Source organism: Pecten maximus, chromosome 3, assembly GCF_902652985.1.
Source record: "Pecten maximus chromosome 3, xPecMax1.1, whole genome shotgun sequence".
Classification (NCBI taxonomy): domain Eukaryota; kingdom Metazoa; phylum Mollusca; class Bivalvia; order Pectinida; family Pectinidae; genus Pecten; species Pecten maximus.
The window spans coordinates 17,596,041-17,617,941 of NC_047017.1; the positions used below are offsets into that span (position 1 = coordinate 17,596,041).

Sequence of the window (21,901 nt, forward strand, 5' to 3'; positions counted from 1 at the left end):
GGTGACTCCATCATATAACACCTCCGTACAGTTGTCATTGGTGACTCCATCATATAACACCTCAGTACAGTTGTCAATGGTGACTCCACCATATAACTCCTCCGTACAGTTGTCATTGGTGACTCCATCATATAACACCTCAGTACAGTTGTCATTGGTGACTCCATCATATAACACCTCAGTACAGTTGTCATTGGTGACTCCACCATATAACACCTCAGTACAGTTGTCATTGGTGATTCCACCATATAACACCTCAGTACAGTTGTCAATGGTGACTCCACCATATAACACCTCAGTACAGTTGTCATTGGTGACTCCACCATATAACACCTCAGTACAGCTGTCATTGGTGACTCCACCATATAACACCTCAGTACAGCTGTCATTGGTGACTCCACCATATAACACCTCAGTACAGTTGTCATTGGTGATTCCACCATATGACACCTCAGTACAGTTGTCATTGGTGTGACTCCATCATATAACACCTCAGTACAGTTGTCATTGGTGACTCCACCATATAACACCTCAGTACAGTTGTCATTGGTGACTCCACCATATAACACCTCAGTACAGTTGTCATGGTGACTCCACCATAAAACATCTCAGTACAGTTGTCATTGGTGACTCCACCATATAACACCTCAGTACAGTTGTCATTGGTGACTCCATCATAAAACACCTCAGTACAGTTGTCATTGGTGACTCCATCATATAACACCTCAGTACAGTTGTCATTGGTGACTCCATCATATAACACCTCAGTACAGTTGTCATTGGTGACTCCATCATATAACACCTCAGTACAGTCGTCATTGGTGACTCCATCATATAACACCTCAGTACAGTTGTCATTGGTGACTCCATCATATAACACCTCAGTACAGTTGTCATTGGTGACTCCACCATATAACACCTCAGTACAGTTGTCATTGGTGACTCCCATCATATAACACCTCAGTACAGTTGTCATTGGTGACTCCACAATATTATAACACCTCAGTACAGTTGTCATTGGTGACTCCATCATATAACACCTCAGTACAGTTGTCATTTGTGACTCCCATATCATATAACACCTCAGTACAGTTGTCAATGGTGACTCCATCATATAACACCTCAGTACAGTTGTCATTATTGACTCCACCATAAAACACCTCCGTACAGTTGTCAATGGTGACTCCACCATATAACACCTCAGTACAGTTGTCAATGGTGACTCCATCATATAACACCTCAGTACAGTCATTGGTGACTCCACCGTATAACACCTCAGTACAGTTGTCATTGGTGTGACTCCACCATATAACACCTCAGTACAGTTGTCAATGGTGACTCCACCATATAACACCTCAGTACAGTTGTCAATGGTGACTCCACCATACAACACCTCAGTACAGTTGTCAATGGTGACTCCACCATATAACACCTCAGTACAGTTGTCATTATTGACTCCACCATATAACACCTCAGTACAGTTGTCAATGGTGACTCCATTATATAACACCTCAGTACAGTTGTCATTATTGACTCCACCATATAACACCTCAGTACAGTTGTCAATGGTGACTCCATCATATAACACCTCAGTACAGTTGTCAATGGTGACTCCACCATATAACACCTCAGTACAGTTGTCATTGGTGACTCCACCATATAACACCTCAGTACAGCTGTCAATGGTGACTCCATCATATAACACCTCAGTACAGTTGTCAATGGTGACTCCACCATATAACACCTCAGTACAGTTGTCATTGGTGACTCCACCATATAACACCTCAGTACAGCTGTCATTGGTGACTCCACCATATAACACCTCAGTACAGTTGTCATTGGTGACTCCATCATAAAACACCTCAGTACAGTTGTCATTGGTGACTCCATCATATAACACCTCAGTACAGTTGTCATTGGTGACTCCATCATATAACACCTCAGTACAGTTGTCAATGGTGACTCCACCATATAACACCTCAGTACAGTTGTCATTGGTGACTCCACCATATAACACCTCAGTACAGTTGTCATAATAGACTCCACTATATAACACCTCAGTACAGTTGTCAATGGTGACTCCATCATATAACACCTCAGTACAGTTGTCAATGGTGACTCCACCATATAACACCTCAGTACAGTTGTCATTGGTGACTCCACCATATAACACCTCAGTACAGCTGTCATTGGTGACTCCACCATATAACACCTCAGTACAGTTGTCATTGGTGACTCCACCATATAACACCTCAGTACAGTTGTCATTATTGACTCCACCATATAACACCTCAGTACAGTTGTCAATGGTGACTCCATCATATAACACCTCAGTACAGTTGTCAATGGTGACTCCACCATATAACACCTCAGTACAGTTGTCATTGGTGACTCCACCATATAACACCTCAGTACAGTTGTCATTGGTGACTCCACCATATAACACCTCAGTACAGTTGTCATTGGTGACTCCACCATATAACACCTCAGTACAGTTGTCATTGGTGACTCAATCATATAACACCTCAGTACAGTTGTTGTTGGTGACTCAATCATATAACACCTCAGTACAGTTGTTGTTGGTGACTCAATCATATAACACCTCAGTACAGTTGTCATTGGTGACTCCACCATATAACACCTCAGTACAGTTGTCAATGGAACTCCAACATATAACACCTCTGTACAGTTGTCATTGGTGATTCCACCATATAACACCTCAGTACAGTTGTCAATGGTGACTCCATCATATAACACCTCAGTACAGTTGTCATTATTGACTCCACCATATAACACCTCAGTACAGTTGTCACGGTGACTCCACCATATAACACCTCAGTACAGTTGTCATTGGTGACTCCACCATATAACACCTCAGTACAGTTGTCATAATAGACTCCACTATATAACACCTCAGTACAGTTGTCAATGGTGACTCCACCATATAACACCTCAGTACAGTTGTCATTATTGACTCCACCATATAACACCTCAGTACAGTTGTCAATGGTGACTCCATTATATAACACCTCAGTACAGTTGTCATTATTGACTCCACCATATAACACCTCAGTACAGTTGTCAATGGTGACTCCATCATATAACACCTCAGTACAGTTGTCAATGGTGACTCCACCATATAACACCTCAGTACAGTTGTCATTGGTGACTCCACCATATAACACCTCAGTACAGCTGTCAATGGTGACTCCATCATATAACACCTCAGTACAGTTGTCAATGGTGACTCCACCATATAACACCTCAGTACAGTTGTCATTGGTGACTCCACCATATAACACCTCAGTACAGCTGTCATTGGTGACTCCACCATATAACACCTCAGTACAGTTGTCATTGGTGACTCCATCATAAAACACCTCAGTACAGTTGTCATTGGTGACTCCATCATATAACACCTCAGTACAGTTGTCATTGGTGACTCCATCATATAACACCTCAGTACAGTTGTCAATGGTGACTCCACCATATAACACCTCAGTACAGTTGTCATTGGTGACTCCACCATATAACACCTCAGTACAGTTGTCATAATAGACTCCACTATATAACACCTCAGTACAGTTGTCAATGGTGACTCCATCATATAACACCTCAGTACAGTTGTCAATGGTGACTCCACCATATAACACCTCAGTACAGTTGTCATTGGTGACTCCACCATATAACACCTCAGTACAGCTGTCATTGGTGACTCCACGATATAACACCTCAGTACAGTTGTCATTGGTGACTCCACCATATAACACCTCAGTACAGTTGTCATTATTGACTCCACCATATAACACCTCAGTACAGTTGTCAATGGTGACTCCATCATATAACACCTCAGTACAGTTGTCAATGGTGACTCCACCATATAACACCTCAGTACAGTTGTCATTGGTGACTCCACCATATAACACCTCAGTACAGCTGTCATTGGTGACTCCACCATATAACACCTCAGTACAGTTGTCATTGGTGACTCCACCATATAACACCTCAGTACAGTTGTCATTGGTGACTCAATCATATAACACCTCAGTACAGTTGTTGTTGGTGACTCAATCATATAACACCTCAGTACAGTTGTTGTTGGTGACTCAATCATATAACACCTCAGTACAGTTGTCATTGGTGACTCCACCATATAACACCTCAGTACAGTTGTCAATGGAACTCCAACATATAACACCTCTGTACAGTTGTCATTGGTGATTCCACCATATAACACCTCAGTACAGTTGTCAATGGTGACTCCATCATATAACACCTCAGTACAGTTGTCATTATTGACTCCACCATATAACACCTCAGTACAGTTGTCAATGGTGACTCCATCATATAACACCTCAGTACAGTTGTCATTATTGACTCCACCATATAACACCTCAGTACAGTTGTCAATGGTGACTCCACCATATAACACCTCAGTACAGTTGTCATTGGTGACTTCACCATATAACACCTCAGTACAGTTGTTGTTGGTGACTCCACCATATAACACCTCAGTACAGTTGTTGTTGGTGACTCAATCATATAACACCTCAGGTTGTTGGTGACTCAATCATATATCACCTCTGTACAGTTGTCATTGGTGACTCCACCATATAACACCTCAGTACAGTTGTCATTGGTGATTCCGCCATATAACACCTCAGTACAGTTGTCATTGGTGACTCCACCATATAACACCTCAGTACAGTTGTCATTGGTGACTCCACCATATAACACCTCAGTACAGTTGTCATTGGTGATTCCACCATATAACACCTCAGTACAGTTGTCATTGGTGACTCCACCATATAACACCTCAGTACAGTCATTGGTGACTCAATCATATAACACCTCAGTACAGTTGTCATTGGTAACTCCACCATATAACACCTCAGTACAGTTGTCATTGGTGACTCCACCATATAACACCTCTGTACAGTTGTCATTGGTGTCTCCACCAATTATGTAGTATTGATCAGAAATAGCATCAAGAGTTGTGTATCTTATTTATCGTCATCAATAGAAAATATACCACTAAGTACATTAACATATTACTTCATTCTTCCTTCTATCTGTAAATTGAGAATCTGTATTCAGTGTTAACTTGGGGGTATTGAGTGTGTCCTGTACATGTTGTTTGTCTGTGTTGGGGGTATTGAGTGTGTCCTGTACATGTTGTATGTCTGTGTTGGGGGTATTGAGTGTATCCTGTACATGTTGTATGTCTGTGTTGGGGGTATTGAGTGTGTCCTGTACATGTTGTATGTCTGTGTTGGGGGTATTGAGTGTGTCCTGTACATGTTGTATGTCTGTGTTGGGAGTATTATGAGTGTGTCCTGTACATGTTGTTTTATCTGTGTTGGGGGTATTGAGTGTGTCCTGTACATGTTGTTTGTCTGTGTTGGGGGTATTGAGTGTGTCCTGTATATGTTGTTTGTCTGTGTTGGGAGTATTATGAGTGTGTCCTGTACATGTTGTTTGTCTGTGTTGGGAGTATTATGAGTGTGTCCTGTACATGTTGTTTGTCTGTGTTGGGAGTATTATGAGTGTGTCCTGTACATGTTGTATGTCTGTGTTGGGAGTATTGAGTGTGTCCTGTACATGTTGTATGTCTGTGTTGGGGGTATTGAGTGTGTCCTGTACATGTTGTTTGTCTGTGTTGGGGGTATTGAGTGTATCCTGTACATGTTGTTTGTCTGTGTTGGGGGTATTGAGTGTGTCCTGTACATGTTGTATGTCTGTGTTGGGGGTATTGAGTGTGTCCTGTACATGTTGTTTGTCTGTGTTGGGGGTATTGAGTGTGTCCTGTACATGTTGTTTGTCTGTGTTGGGAGTATTATGAGTGTGTCCTGTACATATTGTTTGTCTGTGTTGGGGGTATTGAGTGTGTCCTGTACATGTTGTTTGTCTGTGTTGGGGGTATTGAGTGTGTCCTGTACATGTTGTTTGTCTGTGTTGGGGGTATTGAGTGTGTCCTGTACATGTTGTTTGTCTGTGTTGGGGGTATTGAGTGTGTCCTGTACATGTTGTTTGTCTGTGTTGGGGGTATTGAGTGTGTCCTGTACATGTTGTTTGTCTGTGTTGGGGGTATTGAGTGTGTCCTGTACATGTTGTATGTCTGTGTTGGGGGTATTGAGTGTGTCCTGTACATGTTGTATGTCTGTGTTGGGGGTATTGAGTGTGTCCTGTACATGTTGTATGTCTGTGTTGGGGGTATTGAGTGTATCCTGTACATGTTGTTTGTCTGTGTTGGGGGTATTGAGTGTGTCCTGTACATGTTGTTTGTCTGTGTTGGGAGTATTGAGTGTGTCCTGTACATGTTGTATGTCTGTGTTGGGAGTATTATGAGTGTGTCCTGTACATGTTGTTTGTCTGTGTTGGGGGTATTATGAGTGTGTCCTGTACATGTTGTTTGTCTGTGTTGGGGGTATTATGAGTGTTTCCTGTCCGTCACACTCTTTGTAATGTCAACACTCTAGAGGTAGTATTAATGGAGATTTTCTTGAATCTTCAGATGTATCATTGCACTGGAAACACCTTGGACTGTTTCCAATAATAGCATGATTGGCCCCATTGTCAGGGTCACCTTCTCTTTCTTCAGGGTTTGGGGGTCGGATGGGGGTTGGTATACTGAAATCAGGGTGTCCTGTAGGTTTTGAGGTTATATTACTCCTGCTAATGTGTTCTTATGACACATTTTTCATTTCAATGATATTCCTAGCAGTTATACCCCATTTCTTGATTCCCTGACCTAAACCTTTATATGGGAATATAGTTATCCAAACATTAAACATTATCAAAATGGTGATGTATACTTCTATTCATCCTGTGACCAAGTTGGGGCAGATGTTTCATCTCTAATAATCTTGAATTTAAGATGATATCAAAATGTCAACAGTTGTTGGTGTTAGGGCTTGCAAACTGAGCTGCAGATTTATATCAAAACTTCAGACACCCATGAACTACATGTATTTGCTATTAGCTATGAACTAGCAAATTAGTGAACTATATATATTAATACAATATTATAATGTGTGATATCTGCAGGAAAGACAATTGGAAGGGAGACAACAGGTCCAGCAGAGAGGAAGCAGTCAGGTGTGTGCACAACTCCTGGGGGAGGTGGAACACCTGGGATGGGACAGGTAAGTCATAGGAAGGTGACACCAGGGATGGGACAGGTAAGTCCTAGAAAGGTGACACCAGGGATGGGACAGGTAAGTCCTAGGAAGGTGACACCTGGGATGGGACAGGTAAGTCCTAATGAAGTGGAACACCTGGGATTGGACAGAGAAGTCTTACATTGTATGGAGGGGGAACACCTGGGATTGGACAGGGAAGTCCTACATTGTCTGGTGGGGAAACACCTGGGAGGGGGCAGGGAAGTCCTACATTGTCTGGTGGGGAAACACCTGGGATTGGAGTGGAAGTCCTACATTGTTTTGAGGGGGAACACATGGGAAGGGACAGGGAAGTCCTATATTGTCTGGATGGGGAACACATGGGATGGGGCAGGGAAGTCCTACATTGTCTGGATGGGGAACACATGGGATGGGGCAGGGAAGTCCTACATTGTTTTGAGGGGGAACACCTGGGATGGGAGAGGATGTCCTACATTGTTTTGAGGGGGAACACATGGGAAGGGACAGGGAAGTCCTATATTGTCTGGAGGGGGAACACCTGGGATTGGACAGTGAAGTCCTACATTGTCTGGAGGGGGAACACCTGGGATTAGACAGGGAAGTCCTACATTGTCTGGTGGGGGAACACCTGGGATTGGACAGGGAAGTCCTACATTCTATTGATGGGGAACACCTGGGATGGGATAGGGAAGTCCTACATTGTATGGATGGGGAACACCTGGGGTTGGACAGGGAAGTCCTACATTGTATGGAGGGGGAACACCTGGGATGGGACAGGTAAGTCCTACATTGTATGGATGGGGAACACCTGGGATGGGACAGGGAAGTCCTGCATTGTTTTGAGGGGGAACACCTGGGATGGGACAGGAAGTCCTACATTGTTTTGAGGGGGAACACATGGGAAGGGACAGGAAGTCCTACATTGTATGGAGGGGGAACACCTGGGATGGGACAGGGAAGTCCTATATTGTCTGGATGGGGAACACATGGGATGGGGCAGGAAGTCCTACATTGTCTGGAGGGGGAACACCTGGGATGGGACAGGGAAGTCCTACATTGTAGGGATGGGGAACATCTGGGATGGGACAGGGAAGTCCTACATTGTATGGATGGGGAACACCTGGGATTGGACAAGGAAGTCTTACATTGTCTGGAGGGGGAACACCTGGGATTGGACAGGGAAGTCCTACATTGTCTGGAGGTGGAACACCTGGGATTGGACAGGGAAGTCCTACATTGTCTAGTGGGGGAACACCTGGGATGGGACAGGGAAGTCCTACATTGTATGGATGGGGAACACCTGGGATTGGACAGGGAAGTCCTACATTGTTTTGAGGGGGAACACCTGGGATGGGGCAGGGAAGTCCTTCATTGTTTTGAGGGGGAACACCTGGGATAGGACAGGAAGTCCTACATTGTATGGAGAGGGACCACCTGGGATGGGACAGGGAAGTCCTATATTGTCTGGATTGGGAACACTTTGGATGGGGCAGGAAGTCCTACATTATATGGATGGGGCAGGAAGTCCTTCATTGTATGGAGGGGGAACACCTGGGATGGGACAGGGAAGTCCTACATTGTATGGAGGGGGAACACCTGGGATGGGACTGGGAAGTCCTACATTGTATGGAGGAGGACACCTGGGATGGGACTGGGAAGTCCTACATTGTATGGAGGGGAAACACCTGGGATTGGACAGGGAAGTCCTACATTGTATGGATGGGGAACACCTGGGATGGAACAGGGAAGTCCTACATTGTATGGAGGGGGAACACCTGGGAGGGGACAGGGAAGTCCTACATGTATGGAGGGGAACACATGGGATGGGACAGGGAAGTCCTACATTATATGGATGGGGAACACCTGGGATGGGACTGGGAAGTCCTATATTGTCTGGATGGGGAACATCTGGGATGGGACAGGGAAGTCCTACATTGTATGGAGGGGAACACCTGGGATGGGACAGGGAAGTCCTACATTGTATGGATGGGGAACACCTGGGATGGGACAGGAAAATCTTAAGAAGGTGAAACACCTTTGAACAATATCCTCAGAAACATAAGACTGAATTTATATTTTTTTTTTATAAATCCTGCTTGATAAAAGCTGAAACTTTGTTTTAATGAATGACTTTGTCTCTGTTTCAAGGCCATATGGGACAAATGCATTAAACAAATAACAGGTGGTAATACCTGGTAAATCATGTGGTGGTGTACATCAGCTACTACATGTACAATGTGAAATGTGTATCAAATGAAAGTGATATACAATCTTGATGTTTTGATTTGTGTGGACAATAACAGATACTGATGGATATTTACAGGTTGGTATCCATTGATGCAAGGTTCCAAACACTGGAGCTTCAGTGTAAAGATAAAAAGGGGAGACAACACATTCTGAAGGTTACTCTTAGTCCACAAGTAAGTATGAACAATTTGGTGATGCTACCCATTAAATTCAGAACACTCTTTTTCATGTTGAACACTTTGAATCTATTGATATGAAGGATTTTATAACTTCAATATCTTTTTACTGTGCCAGAAGAAATTCCGATATAAGATCACAGAAAAAATGTAATCAATATATCATTTTCAAGATATGGTCTTCCTGACACTAACCTGGGTGTATTAGAAATATTGATTTATTTATTAGAAATATTGATGGGTGTATTAAAAATGTTGATGAAAGCAAAATGTATTCGAAAAATTGATATATTAGTATGTTAGTAGTACTCTCTTACAAGGCTCACGCCATCATCTGTTAGATAATAATAATTATGTGTGGTGGAAAACTTACATGAACGAAAAATTGGATATCAAGAGAGTGATGTAAAATCATTTTAAGTCTTCCACAATGTTAATTTGAAGTTTATCCCTAATTTACAGCATCCACGCGTCGCCCCCAAATGTGTAGTCGACCTGCCTGGCCAGTTTCATATACAATGGAAATCCACAGTAAGTCATACACTTTAGATATTTATTGTGTAAGTTTCAAATTTAAAACATTTGATAAATAACAAGTTTATTGTGTAAGTTTCAAATTTAAGACATTTAATAAGTAACAAGTTCATTCTTACTCTGGAATTATTACAGGACATCAAGTTCCATTTGTAATTTGAAATTCATGCTTGTCTAAGCTGGGCAAGAAAAACTGTGAATTTATTTATTTTACAATAGTTGTAAAACAAGTTAATTCAACTGAAAGTAATCACCATTGAGGGCCTGGATATGTTTATGAAGGGTTTAACTGTGAGAAGAAACTGGTATAACTGAAGAAAACCCATTTTGTTGAGCAGGTGATCTCCCATGCCTTCTCTAATCTGATCGGGAATCGAAACATTGCGCCGAGGTGACAAACACAAGGGTGTTTCCCACTGCCTTACCCATGGGACAAAAATTTTCCATCTGTAATGTCTCTGATTTTTCAATTAGGTTATACCTAACTAATCTGCACTTCAATCAAATAAAAATCCATGTTTCTAGGGCTACACAATAATATCTGATGACTTTGTCTTCTGCAGAGCAACCTGGAATGGTTGTATGAACAGTTTGAGGTGGCCATGGACTCGTATCAGGACTTTATTGATGTCATGGAAGAGCTAGATAGGAAGACTTGGATCCTGGAGCCGGAGAAACCTGTGTACAGTGCCACTTACAGAAGAATCGCAGTGTGTGAGTACCATATTGTGTACCTGTATTTACCCTCAGATTTACTAATTTTGTTCAAATGAATGACCTTGACCCACATTCAAGGTCACAGGAGTCAAATATGCTAAAGTCTTCTCAATAACAAAGAAGCCAACAGACCTGATATTGGGCCTTTAGCATGCTGGAGTGAAGGGTACCAAGTTTGTTCAAATGAACAACCTTGACTTACATTCAAGGTCACAGGATTAGAGATGCTAAAATCTTTAAATGACAATTTCTTAATAACCAAAAAGACCCTGAGACCTGATATTGATCCTTTAACATGCTCAGGTGAAGGGCTACGAAATTTGTTCATGTGAATGACTTGACCTTCTTTTAAGGTCACATGTACTATAAACTATAATCGAGAGCTGGAATAAATTGGTCTTTGTTTCAATTTAATTTAGGCATTCAATCACTGATGCAACAGGTGATATTATTCTTGTTCAGTTACACAATCATATAATTAATGACAGTGGTTTTTTATAGGGTTTGTGTGACAGTGGTGATGTATGTAGTGTATATAGGGGCCACAACTGTAAGTTGTTGGTGATATGAGGATGTGTCTGTACTGATAGGGGCTGATCAATCATACTTTGATGATCATTTTTAGAAGGTATTTAGTATGTATCAGACAATCTATAGGGGTAGATCCGGTGTAACAGGTGTATATATCTGTAGATGATGGAGTGATGAAAGAGAGTTAGATTGATACAGATATAGTCTGGGTAGGAATCATCAATATCACACATCAAAAAATTACATTCTGGTATATCTGGTATACATATAAATAAAAAGATATGGGTTTCCCAGTTATCTAGTGCAAAGAATTTCAATAAAATGTTTTTCCACATGTCAGCTCACACTGTAGAAGTACACACACTGATGTACACCTGCACTTATTAGTCACACACTGAATTTCACCTGCACTTAATAGTCACACACTGATGTACACCAGTACTTATTAGCCACACACTGATGTACACCTGCACTTATTAGTCACATACTGTAGTACACCTGCAATAATTAGTAACACACTGAAGCAACCTGCAATAATTAGTCACACACTGAATTGCACCTGCACTTATTAGTCACACACTGATGTACACCTGCATTTATTAGTCACACACTGAATTTTACCTGCACTTAATAGTCACACACTGAATTTCACCTGCACTTTAGAGACACACTGATGTACATCTGCACTTATAACTCACAAACTGAAGTTACCTGCACTAATTAGTCACACACTGAATTTCACCTGCACGTTATATATAGTCACACACTGATGTACATCTGCACTAATAAGTCACAAACTGAAGTTACCTGCACTAATTAGTCACACACTGAAGTAACCTGCACTTGTTAGTCACACACTGAAGAAGTACACCTTCACTTATTAACCACACATTAAAGAAGTACACTTGTACTTATTAGTCACACACTGAAGCTTATGTTGACTCTAGGTTTCTGTCCCCTGTATGTACATCTGTATGTTATCTACCTAACACCAAAGTTTTTGATAAAAACTCACACAATGATAAAGAACCATGATATCTCAGACAAGTTCAAGTTTCAGAGGTTTTGGGTCAAGGTCACTGTTTCTATTTTTAGTGGTGGCCTGTAGGGGACATGTCTAGCTATAGCAATACCCAGTATGCTTGTTTTTTGTCCATGTACATGCATCTTTATGGTAGCATGGCCCTTTTCCTATGTCTGTAGACAGAATCTTGTCCGAACAACTCCCCCTACAGTCATACAAACTTTTCAAAGGGTCACTGATGTAGTCAGCACACAATGTGCACCTTTACTTACTTCTTTGATCTGCATATTCCACAGAAGTTATGTCCGCCTTTCCTTTGTCTATAGACAGAATATTGTCATGACAATTCACATTATTTGACCCTGGCTGTTAAATGTTAAACAAAATAAACCAAACTCTTTCCAAGTCATGGTGTGAATGTATAAGTTTCATAGATTAAAAAAATAACTTGAACTTCAATATTATAAACTAAGACTTATACAGACTTAGGAAGTGTAGGTTAGTGTGGTTTAGAATATAATATATTCTTATATCTGCTAATAAGCTAATGTCTCCTCATAAGCCAACCAAGGTTTATTGCAGTTCATTAAAAATGCAAATGATAATTCATTGTCCTACAATAAGCCCACCCCTACTTTGTTATTACATTGTCCTACAATAAGCCCACCCCTACTTTGTTATTACATTGTCCTACAATAAGCCCACCCCTACTTTGTTATTACATTGTCCTACAATAAGCCCACTCCCCTACTTTGTTATTACATTGTCCTACAATAAGCCCACCCCCTACTTTGTTATTACATTGTCCTACAATAAGCCCACCCCTACTTTGTTATTACATTGTCCTACAATAAGCCCACTCCCCTACTTTGTTATTACATTGTCCTACAATAAGCCCACTCCCCTACTTTGTACATTGTCCTACAATAAGCCCACTCCACTACTTTGTCATTACATTGTCCTTCAATAAGCCCACACCCCTACTTTGTTATTACATTGTCCTACAATAAGCCCACTCCCCTACATCATTATTCTGTTGTCCTACAATAAGCCCACTCCCCTACTTTGTTATTACATTGTCCTACAATAAGCCCACCCTTTATTTTGAGTTCAAGTTGATGTGTTCGTTTTCTGGGCTTGTTTCTGGATAAAGATGGTAAATAAATATAAAAAAGTAGTGATTCTATAGACTCTATACCAATTATTTTACAAAAATAAACTTTGGGGATTACTAATTGTTCAGTGAGTGGTGATAAGAGGTTTTGTACTAACTTCACAACATATGATAATTATATATACACAACAAACCTAGGTGATAATTCATGGAGGTTATGTTTGTATCCATAGCAACCAGCGTGTCAATACAGATCAGTGTTGACTACCGTCATCCCAGGGTGTTACCAGAATGTAGATTCCTAGGTGCCGATCAAGGTCAGTTCAAGTTCATTCTAATTTTTCATTCTATTAGAAAAATAAAAGTAGTGTTTTTTATCACTTAATTATTTTCATTGAGTAATATTTTCACATTGCATCAAAAATAATGACTTGATACATGTAATGCAGTTGAAAAAGAAGAAGATATTTTTCTTCTTAAAATAGTTTACTTGCGATTTTATCGAAGTGCTTTTAGAGCTTTAATGTGTTTACTGTTAAGTTTTCAAGTTCTTTTAAACATTATGACATGTTGTAGCTGTCGTACCTCTGCGAGAGAGCCTCAACTCAAATCTCCATCTGTGGTAAGTACAATATACATTGCAGTTTTTAGCTCACCTGGCCCAAAGGGCCGGTGAGCTTATGCCATGGTGCAGCGTCCGTCGTCCGGCGTCCGGCGTCCGGCGTCCGTCGTCCGTCAACTTTTTCTTTAAATTGCTACTAGTCCTAAAGTATTGAAGGGATTTTCACAAAATTTGGTCAGGAACATCCTTGGGGGAAGGGGAACAGAGTTTGTATACATTTTTACTGTGAACCCCCAGGGGCCTGAGGGGCGGGGCCAAATAGGGGAAATAGGGTTAATCCTTTAAATCGCTACTAGTCATAAAGTTATGAATGAATTTGAACCAAATTTGGTCAGGAACATCCTTGGCAGAAGGTGAACAGAGTTTGTATAAATTTTTACTCTGAACCCCCAGGGACCTGAGGGGCAGGGCCAAATAGGGGAAATAGAGTTACTCCTTTAAATCACTACTAGTCATAAAGTTATGAATGAATTTGAACCAAATTTGGTCAGTAGCATCCTTGGCAGAAAGGGAACAGAGTTTTTATAAATTTTTACTCTGATCCCCCAGGGGCCTGAGGGGCGGGGCCAAATAGGGGAAATAGGGTTACTCCTTTAAATCGCTACTAGTCATAAAGTTATAAATGAATTTGAACCAAATTTGGTCAGGAACATTCTTGGCAGAAGGGGAACAGAGTTTGTATAAATTTTTACTCTGAACCCCCAGGGACCTGAGGGGCGGGGCCAAATAGGGGAAATAGGGTTACTCCTTTAAATTGCTACTAGTCATAAAGTTATGAATGAATTTGAACCAAATTTGGTCAGGAACATCCTTGGCAGAAGGTGAACAGAGTTTGTATAAATTTTTACTCTGAACCCCCAGGGGCCTGAGGGGCGGGGCCAAATAGGGGAAATAGGGTTACTCCTTTAAATTGCTACTAGTCATAAAGTTATGAATGAATTTGAACCAAATTTGGTCAGTAACATCCTTGGCAGAAAGGAAACAGAGTTTGTATACATTTTTACTCTGAACCCCCAGGGGCCTGAGGGGCGGGGCCAAATAGGGGAAATAGGGTTACTCCTTTAAATCGCTACTAGTCATAAAGTTGTTAATGAATTTGAACCAAATTTGGTCAGGAACATCCTTGGGGGAAGAGGAACAGAGTTTGTTTAAATCTTTATTCTCAACCCCCAGGGGCCCGAGGGGCGGGGCCAAATAGGGGAAATAGGGTTACTCCTTTAAATCGCTACTAGTCCTAAAGTATTGAATAGCTTTTCACCAAATTTGGTCAGGAACATCCTTGAGGGGAGGGGGAACAGAGTTTATATGAATTTTTACTCTGTACCCCTAGGGGCCTAAGGGGCGGGGCCAAGTAGGGGAAATAGAGATTAGCCTTTAATTGCTACTAGTCATAAAGTTTTAAATGGATTTTAACCAAATATGGTCAGGAATATTCATTGGAGAAGGGGAACCGAGTTGGTATAAATTTTTACTCTGAATCCCCAGGGGACTGAGGAGTGGGGTCCGATAGGGAAAATAGGGGTTAATCCTTTAAATCGCTATTAATTATTAAGTTACGAATGGATTTTAACTAAATTTGGTCAGGAACATCCAGAGAGGAAGGGGGGGAAAGAGTTTGTATAAATATTGAGGGGCCTGAGGGGCGGGGCCAAATAGGGGAAATAGAGATTAGTCTTTAAATTGCTATTTGCCATAAAGTTTTAAATGGATTTTAACCAAATTTGGTCAAGAACATCCTTGGGAGAATGGGAACCGAGTTTGGATAAATTTTTACTCTGTACCCTCAGGGGCCTGAGGGACGGGGCCAAATAGGGAAATAGGGGTTTATCCTTTAAATCGCTATTTTTCATAAAGTTATGAATGGATTTGAACCAAATTTGGTCTGGAATATCCTTAGGGGAAGGGGGAAGAGTTTATATAAATATTGACTCTGACCCCCAAGGGGCCTGAAGGGAGGGGCCAAATAGGGGAAATAGAGATTTGAGTTTTAAATGGATTTGAACCCAATTTGGTCAGAAACATCCATGGTGATGGGGGAACAGATTTTGCATAAATGGTTACTGTGACCCTCAATCCCATAACTATGTATAGTATCGCTGGGCATTAAGGGATAAACACAATTCTTATGTAAAAATAGGCCAAAGGGTTTTCCCCACCCTAAGGGACTTAGTTTCTTTAAACACCATTATTGTGTAAAAATAATCCATATGGTCTTTCAGAGAGTACATTTTTGTATATGTATTAACAAATTGAACATGAACATTATTTTGACATTTGGTCAAATCCAACCAGGTGAGCGATACAGGCCCCATGGGCCTCTTGTTTTATGTGTTCTAGAGTTTCAATATCGAAAGATAACCCATGGAGGCTGCTGTTACTGTAATTGTCAAACTGAAACTCCTGAGAAAGCAGTCTTCTGATTGGTCAAAATTTTCAAAGAAATATTTTTCGGTAAAACAATGAAAAGTGACCAATCATTTTACGATATCTGTCCATGAGCATCAGGAGTGTGGGTTATGATTACTGATGATGGTAACTGGGTGGCTTTACTTTGTAGGGATGAACAGAAAGGTTTGTTGGAGAATTTACAGGTACTGCTGGGAACAGAGTTACCTTCCCCTGCCACATCCAGTAAAGAGGTCAGTACCCAGTTCTTGAAAAAAACGAATGGAATATAAAATTTGGTTTAATCAGGTGACAAATGGTTACCAAAAATTAACAAGATTCATTTTTAGCAGGCATCATACTTGGTTCTGTTGGAGGAATTCAGTGTTGGGTGTGGGATATGTTATCATAGCCTATCGACTTGATCTAGAGCTTACTAAAGTCTAATTTTAACTTATTTGGTTCTGTTGTAGGAGTTCAGTGTTGATTGTGGGATATGCTATGCCTATCGACTTGATACAGAGCTTCCTAAGATTAATTTTAACTTATTTGGTTCTGTTGTAGGAGTTCAGTGTTGATTGTGGGATATGTTATGCCTATCGACTTTATACAGAGCTTCCTAAGATTAATTATAACTTATTTGGTTCTGTTGTAGGAGTTTAGTGTTGATTGTGGGATATGCTATGCCTATAGACTTTATACAGAGCTTCCTAAGATTACTTTTAACATATTTGGTTCTGTTGTAGGAGTTCAGTGTTGAGTGTGGGATATGTTATGCCTATAGACTTGATACAGAGCTTCCAAACCAGGCCTGTAGTGACGCTCGCTGTGGACAGCCTTTCCACCAAACCTGTCTGTACGAGGTAAGTCACTGTCCGAGGTTAACACTGTCCTCCAAATCATTATTCCCATGTCAGCAAATACAGTCCCTAGTTTCATCAACATCCCTCAACTTAAGGAAACTCTTTTGTTTAGAATTGTTTTATAGAAAAACATGATCGGAGTTACGGAAAAAACAATTCTGTTAAGAACTTTCTGTTAAATATTTAATGCTTTTTTCCATGGAAAATGTGAAATTTAAGAGTTTCCTTCAGTTAAAGAACGTTGATGAAACTGGGGTCTGGATCGCGAGTACCTATAAATCTATAAAATGGTACAAAGCACATCAAAGTAAAAACACCCAGTCAACATTTCTATAAGAATAGAAAAAAGTGCAATGATTTTGTAATTTTATTTGTTGTTTTAACTTGCCAAAATGATGAACCCCGCATGTAGACAGATACCAAATGTTAATATGAGTAGGATTAATTTATTTAGTTGGTGTAACAGTTGATATGGCACAGATAAATCTATTCACTCCCTGATGTAATAATATTGTGATTGTTACAGTGGCTGAGAGCCTTACCTTCCAGTAGACAAAGCTTCAACACCATATTTGGGGACTGTCCCTACTGCAGTAAGGTAAGCTATGAATGTCGATCCTTAAAGTATTGAAGATATAGAATATCCTTAAAACATGGCAGCATTTATGTGAGGTGTTTCTGTTACCTACTTGTGAAGTTATTGAAATTTGAGTGATGATAGAAATTTAACTGTATATTGTTTTGTTAGATCTATAAAAAATATTTTGAAAAAGAAATTTATGACTTGATCTTAAATCGAGGAATTTGGTTCTAATCTTTATTAGTTTGAAATGTATTGCATTGGCAATTTTTAACTGTATGTAAATTTTGAACCACTAAAGATATGTTGAAACTGAGAGACCTGTTTTCTCAAAAACATATAACTAGATTGTATTTTGAAGTAAATTATAAAATGAAAATTATGTTGAAACTATTAAAAAAAGCATCCCCATTTTGTTGCATTTTCAGCCAATAAAAGTAAAGATGCCTGTGAAGAAATGATAGACAGGATGATTGTCCTATGTTTAACAGTGAGGACGTAGGATGGACAGGATGAATGTCCTATGATGTAACAGTGAGGACATAGGACAGACAGGATGATTGTCCTATGACAGGATGATCGTCCTATGCTGTAACAGTGAGGACATAGGACAGACAGGATGATTGTCCTATGACAGGATGATCGTCCTATGCTGTAACAGTGAGGACATAAGGACAGACAGGATGAGTGTCCTATGGTATAAGTGAGGACATAGGACGGACAGGATGATCGTCCTATGATGTAACAGTGAGGACATAGGACAGACAGGATGATTGTCCTATGATGTAACAGTGAGGACATTAGATAGACAGGATGATTGTCCTATACTGTAACAGTGAGGACATTAGATAGACAGGATGATTGTCCTATGTTGTAACAGTGAGGACATTAGATAGACAGGATGATTGTCCTATACTGTAACAGTGAGGACATTAGATAGACAGGATGATTGTCCTATACTGTAACAGTGAGGACATTAGATAGACAGGATGATTGTCCTATACTGTAACAGTGAGGACATTAGATAGACAGGATGATTGTCCTATGTTGTAACACTAACAGAGTGTTAAACTAGTCATATTGGATCCAAGTGAAGTTAAACTTCTTTAATATTGGCCCCACCATCATCTGTAGGGTTGATACATAAATATATGTGTTAGTGTGTTTGTGCACTAAATAAGGAATGTTAAGTTGGGGTACATGCATGTTTTTAAATAGGTAATTTGTTTTCATATACATGTGTGTTTATGTATGTCAGCGTGATTATATCTGAGTGTGACAATGTATGATACAGTCGTAGAAATTATATAGTTTACCAGTATTAAGGCTAGTAGTGACATGATAATGTCAAGGCTATGAGGGGGTAGTAGTGACATGATAATGTCAAGGCTATGAGGGGGTAGTAGTGACATGATAATGTCAAGGCTATGAGGGGGTAGTAGTGACATGATAATGTCAAGGCTATGAGGGGTAGTAGTGAGATGATAATGTCAAGGCTATGAGGGGTAGTAGTGAGATGATAATGTCAAGGCTATGAGGGGTAGTAGTGAGATGATAATGTCAAGGCTATGAGGGGTAGTAGTGACATGATAATGTCAAGGCTATGAGGGGTAGTAGTGAGATGATAATGTCAAGGCTATGAGGGGTAGTAGTGAGATGATAATGTCAAGGCTATGAGGGGTAGTAGTGAGATGATAATATCAAGGCTATGAGGGGTAGTAGTGAGATGATAATGTCAAGGCTATGAGGGGTTAGTAGTGAGATGATAATGTCAAGGCTATGAGGGGGTAGTAGTGACATGATAATGTCAAGGCTATTAGGGGTAGTAGTGACATGATAATGTCAAGGCTATGAGGGGGTAGTAGTGACATGATAATGTCAAGGCTATGAGGGGGTAGTAGTGACATGATAATGTCAAGGCTATGAGGGGGTAATAGTGACATGATAATGTCAAGGCTATTAGGGGGTAGTAGTGACATAATAATGTCAAGGCTATGAGGTGGTAGTAGTGACATGATAATGTCAAGGCTATTAGGGGTAGTAGTGACATGATAATGTCAAGGCTATGAGGGGGTAGTAGTGACATGATAATATCAAGGCTATGAGGGGTAGTAGTGACATGATAATGTCAAGGCTATGAGGGGGTAGTAGTGACATGATAATGTCAAGGCTATGAGGGGGTAGTAGTGACATGATAATGTCAAGGCTATGAGGGGGTAGTAGTGACATGATAATATCAAGGCTATGAGGGGGTAGTAGTGACATGATAATATCAAGGCTATGAGGGGGTAGTAGTGACATGATAATATCAAGGCTATGAGGGGTAGTAGTGACATGATAATGTCAAGGCTATGAGGGGGTAGTGATGACATGATAATGTTAAGGCTATGAGGGGGTAGTAGTGACATGATAATGTCAAGTCTATGAGGGGGTAGTAGTGACATGATAATATCAAGGCTATGAGGGGTAGTAGTGACATGATAATATCAAGGCTATGAGGGGGTAGTAGTGACATGATAATGTCAAGGCTATGAGGGGTAGTAGTGACATGATAATGTCAAGGCTATGAGGGGGTAGTAGTGACATGATAGTGTCAAGGCTATGAGGGGGTAGTAGTGACATGATAGTGTCAAGGCTATGAGGGGTAGTAGTGACATGATAATGTCAAGGCTATGAGGGGGTAGTAGTGACATGATAATGTCAAGGCTATGAGGGGTAGTAGTGAGATGATAATGTCAAGGCTATGAGGGGTAGTAGTGACATGATAGTGTCAAGGCTATGAGGGGGTAGTAGTGACATGATAGTGTCAAGGCTATGAGGGGGTAGTAGTGACATGATAATGTCAAGGCTATGAGGGGGTAGTAGTGACATGATAGTGTCAAGGCTATGAGGGGGTAGTAGTGACATGATAGTGTCAAGGCTATGAGGGGGTAGTAGTGACATGATAATGTCAAGGCTATGAGGGGGTAGTAGTGACATGATAATGTCAAGGCTATGAGGGGTAGTAGTGAGATGATAATGTCAAGGCTATGAGGGGTAGTAGTGACATGATAATGTCAAGGCTATGAGGGGGTAGTAGTGACATGATAATGTCAAGGCTATGAGGGGGTAGTAGTGACATGATAATGTCAAGGCTATGAGGGGGTAGTAGTGACATGATAGTGTCAAGGCTATGAGGGGGTAGTAGTGACATGATAATGTCAAGGCTATGAGGGGGTAGTAGTGACATGATAATGTCAAGGCTATGAGGGGGTAGTAGTGACATGATAGTGTCAAGGCTATGAGGGGGTAGTAGTGACATGATAGTGTCAAGGCTATGAGGGGGTAGTAGTGACATGATAATGTCAAGGCTATGAGGGGGTAGTAGTGACATGATAATGTCAAGGCTATGAGGGGTAGTAGTGACATGATAATGTCAAGGCTATGAGGGGTAGTAGTGACATGATAACGTCAAGGCTATGAGGGGGTAGTGATGACATGATGATATAAAGAAACATAGTTTATTGTTATGGTATGCTGTTGTTGTTACATAATAATTAATGCAACTTTAATTTAAAACAATAAACCTATGAAACATTATGCCTGTGTCAGCATCTATGTATGTTATGTACAAAAAAATAGACTGTTGTTTTTATACTCCTGTATAAAAATTTGATTAGAGTATTAATATTATGGCATGGTGTTGACGTCAGTCATGTCATAAACTTTGAAACTTGGTAAACTGTCTCTTTCCCTTTTTTTGTAAAAGTTATTGCCCTTTGTTTATATCAGTATTTGAATCTTGATCTTGTTTTTGATTTCTCTCAGTTTTCAACCAATTTCTTTCAAACTCTGTACCGTATGAGATTGTACTTTCTCAGAGACATTTTGATGAGAAAAAAACAACAAAAAAACTGGCAGACAGGGGCCACCTTGGATTTTGAAAGTTGAAGTTTTAATTGCCATTTCCTTAGAAGTACTATCCAA

The 21,901-nt window shown here is 40.5% G+C and overlaps 1 protein-coding gene across 1 annotated transcript in view; it reads left to right on the top strand.

Moving 5' to 3' along the window:
• Positions 1–21,501, top strand: part of LOC117323406 (E3 ubiquitin-protein ligase FANCL-like) — a 36,535-nt gene extending 15,034 nt beyond the window's left edge. Inside the window, exons 5-14 of the mRNA XM_033878607.1 lie at positions 7,048–7,145; positions 9,466–9,562; positions 10,028–10,096; positions 10,663–10,813; positions 13,719–13,802; positions 14,062–14,107; positions 16,665–16,746; positions 17,239–17,355; positions 17,882–17,953; positions 18,364–21,501. Of these exons, the coding sequence (XP_033734498.1) occupies positions 7,048–7,145; positions 9,466–9,562; positions 10,028–10,096; positions 10,663–10,813; positions 13,719–13,802; positions 14,062–14,107; positions 16,665–16,746; positions 17,239–17,355; positions 17,882–17,953; positions 18,364–18,396 (849 nt within the window). The 3' untranslated portion in view covers positions 18,397–21,501. The remainder of the gene's footprint in view (positions 1–7,047; positions 7,146–9,465; positions 9,563–10,027; positions 10,097–10,662; positions 10,814–13,718; positions 13,803–14,061; positions 14,108–16,664; positions 16,747–17,238; positions 17,356–17,881; positions 17,954–18,363) is intronic.
• The last annotated feature ends 400 nt before the right edge of the window (positions 21,502–21,901 follow it).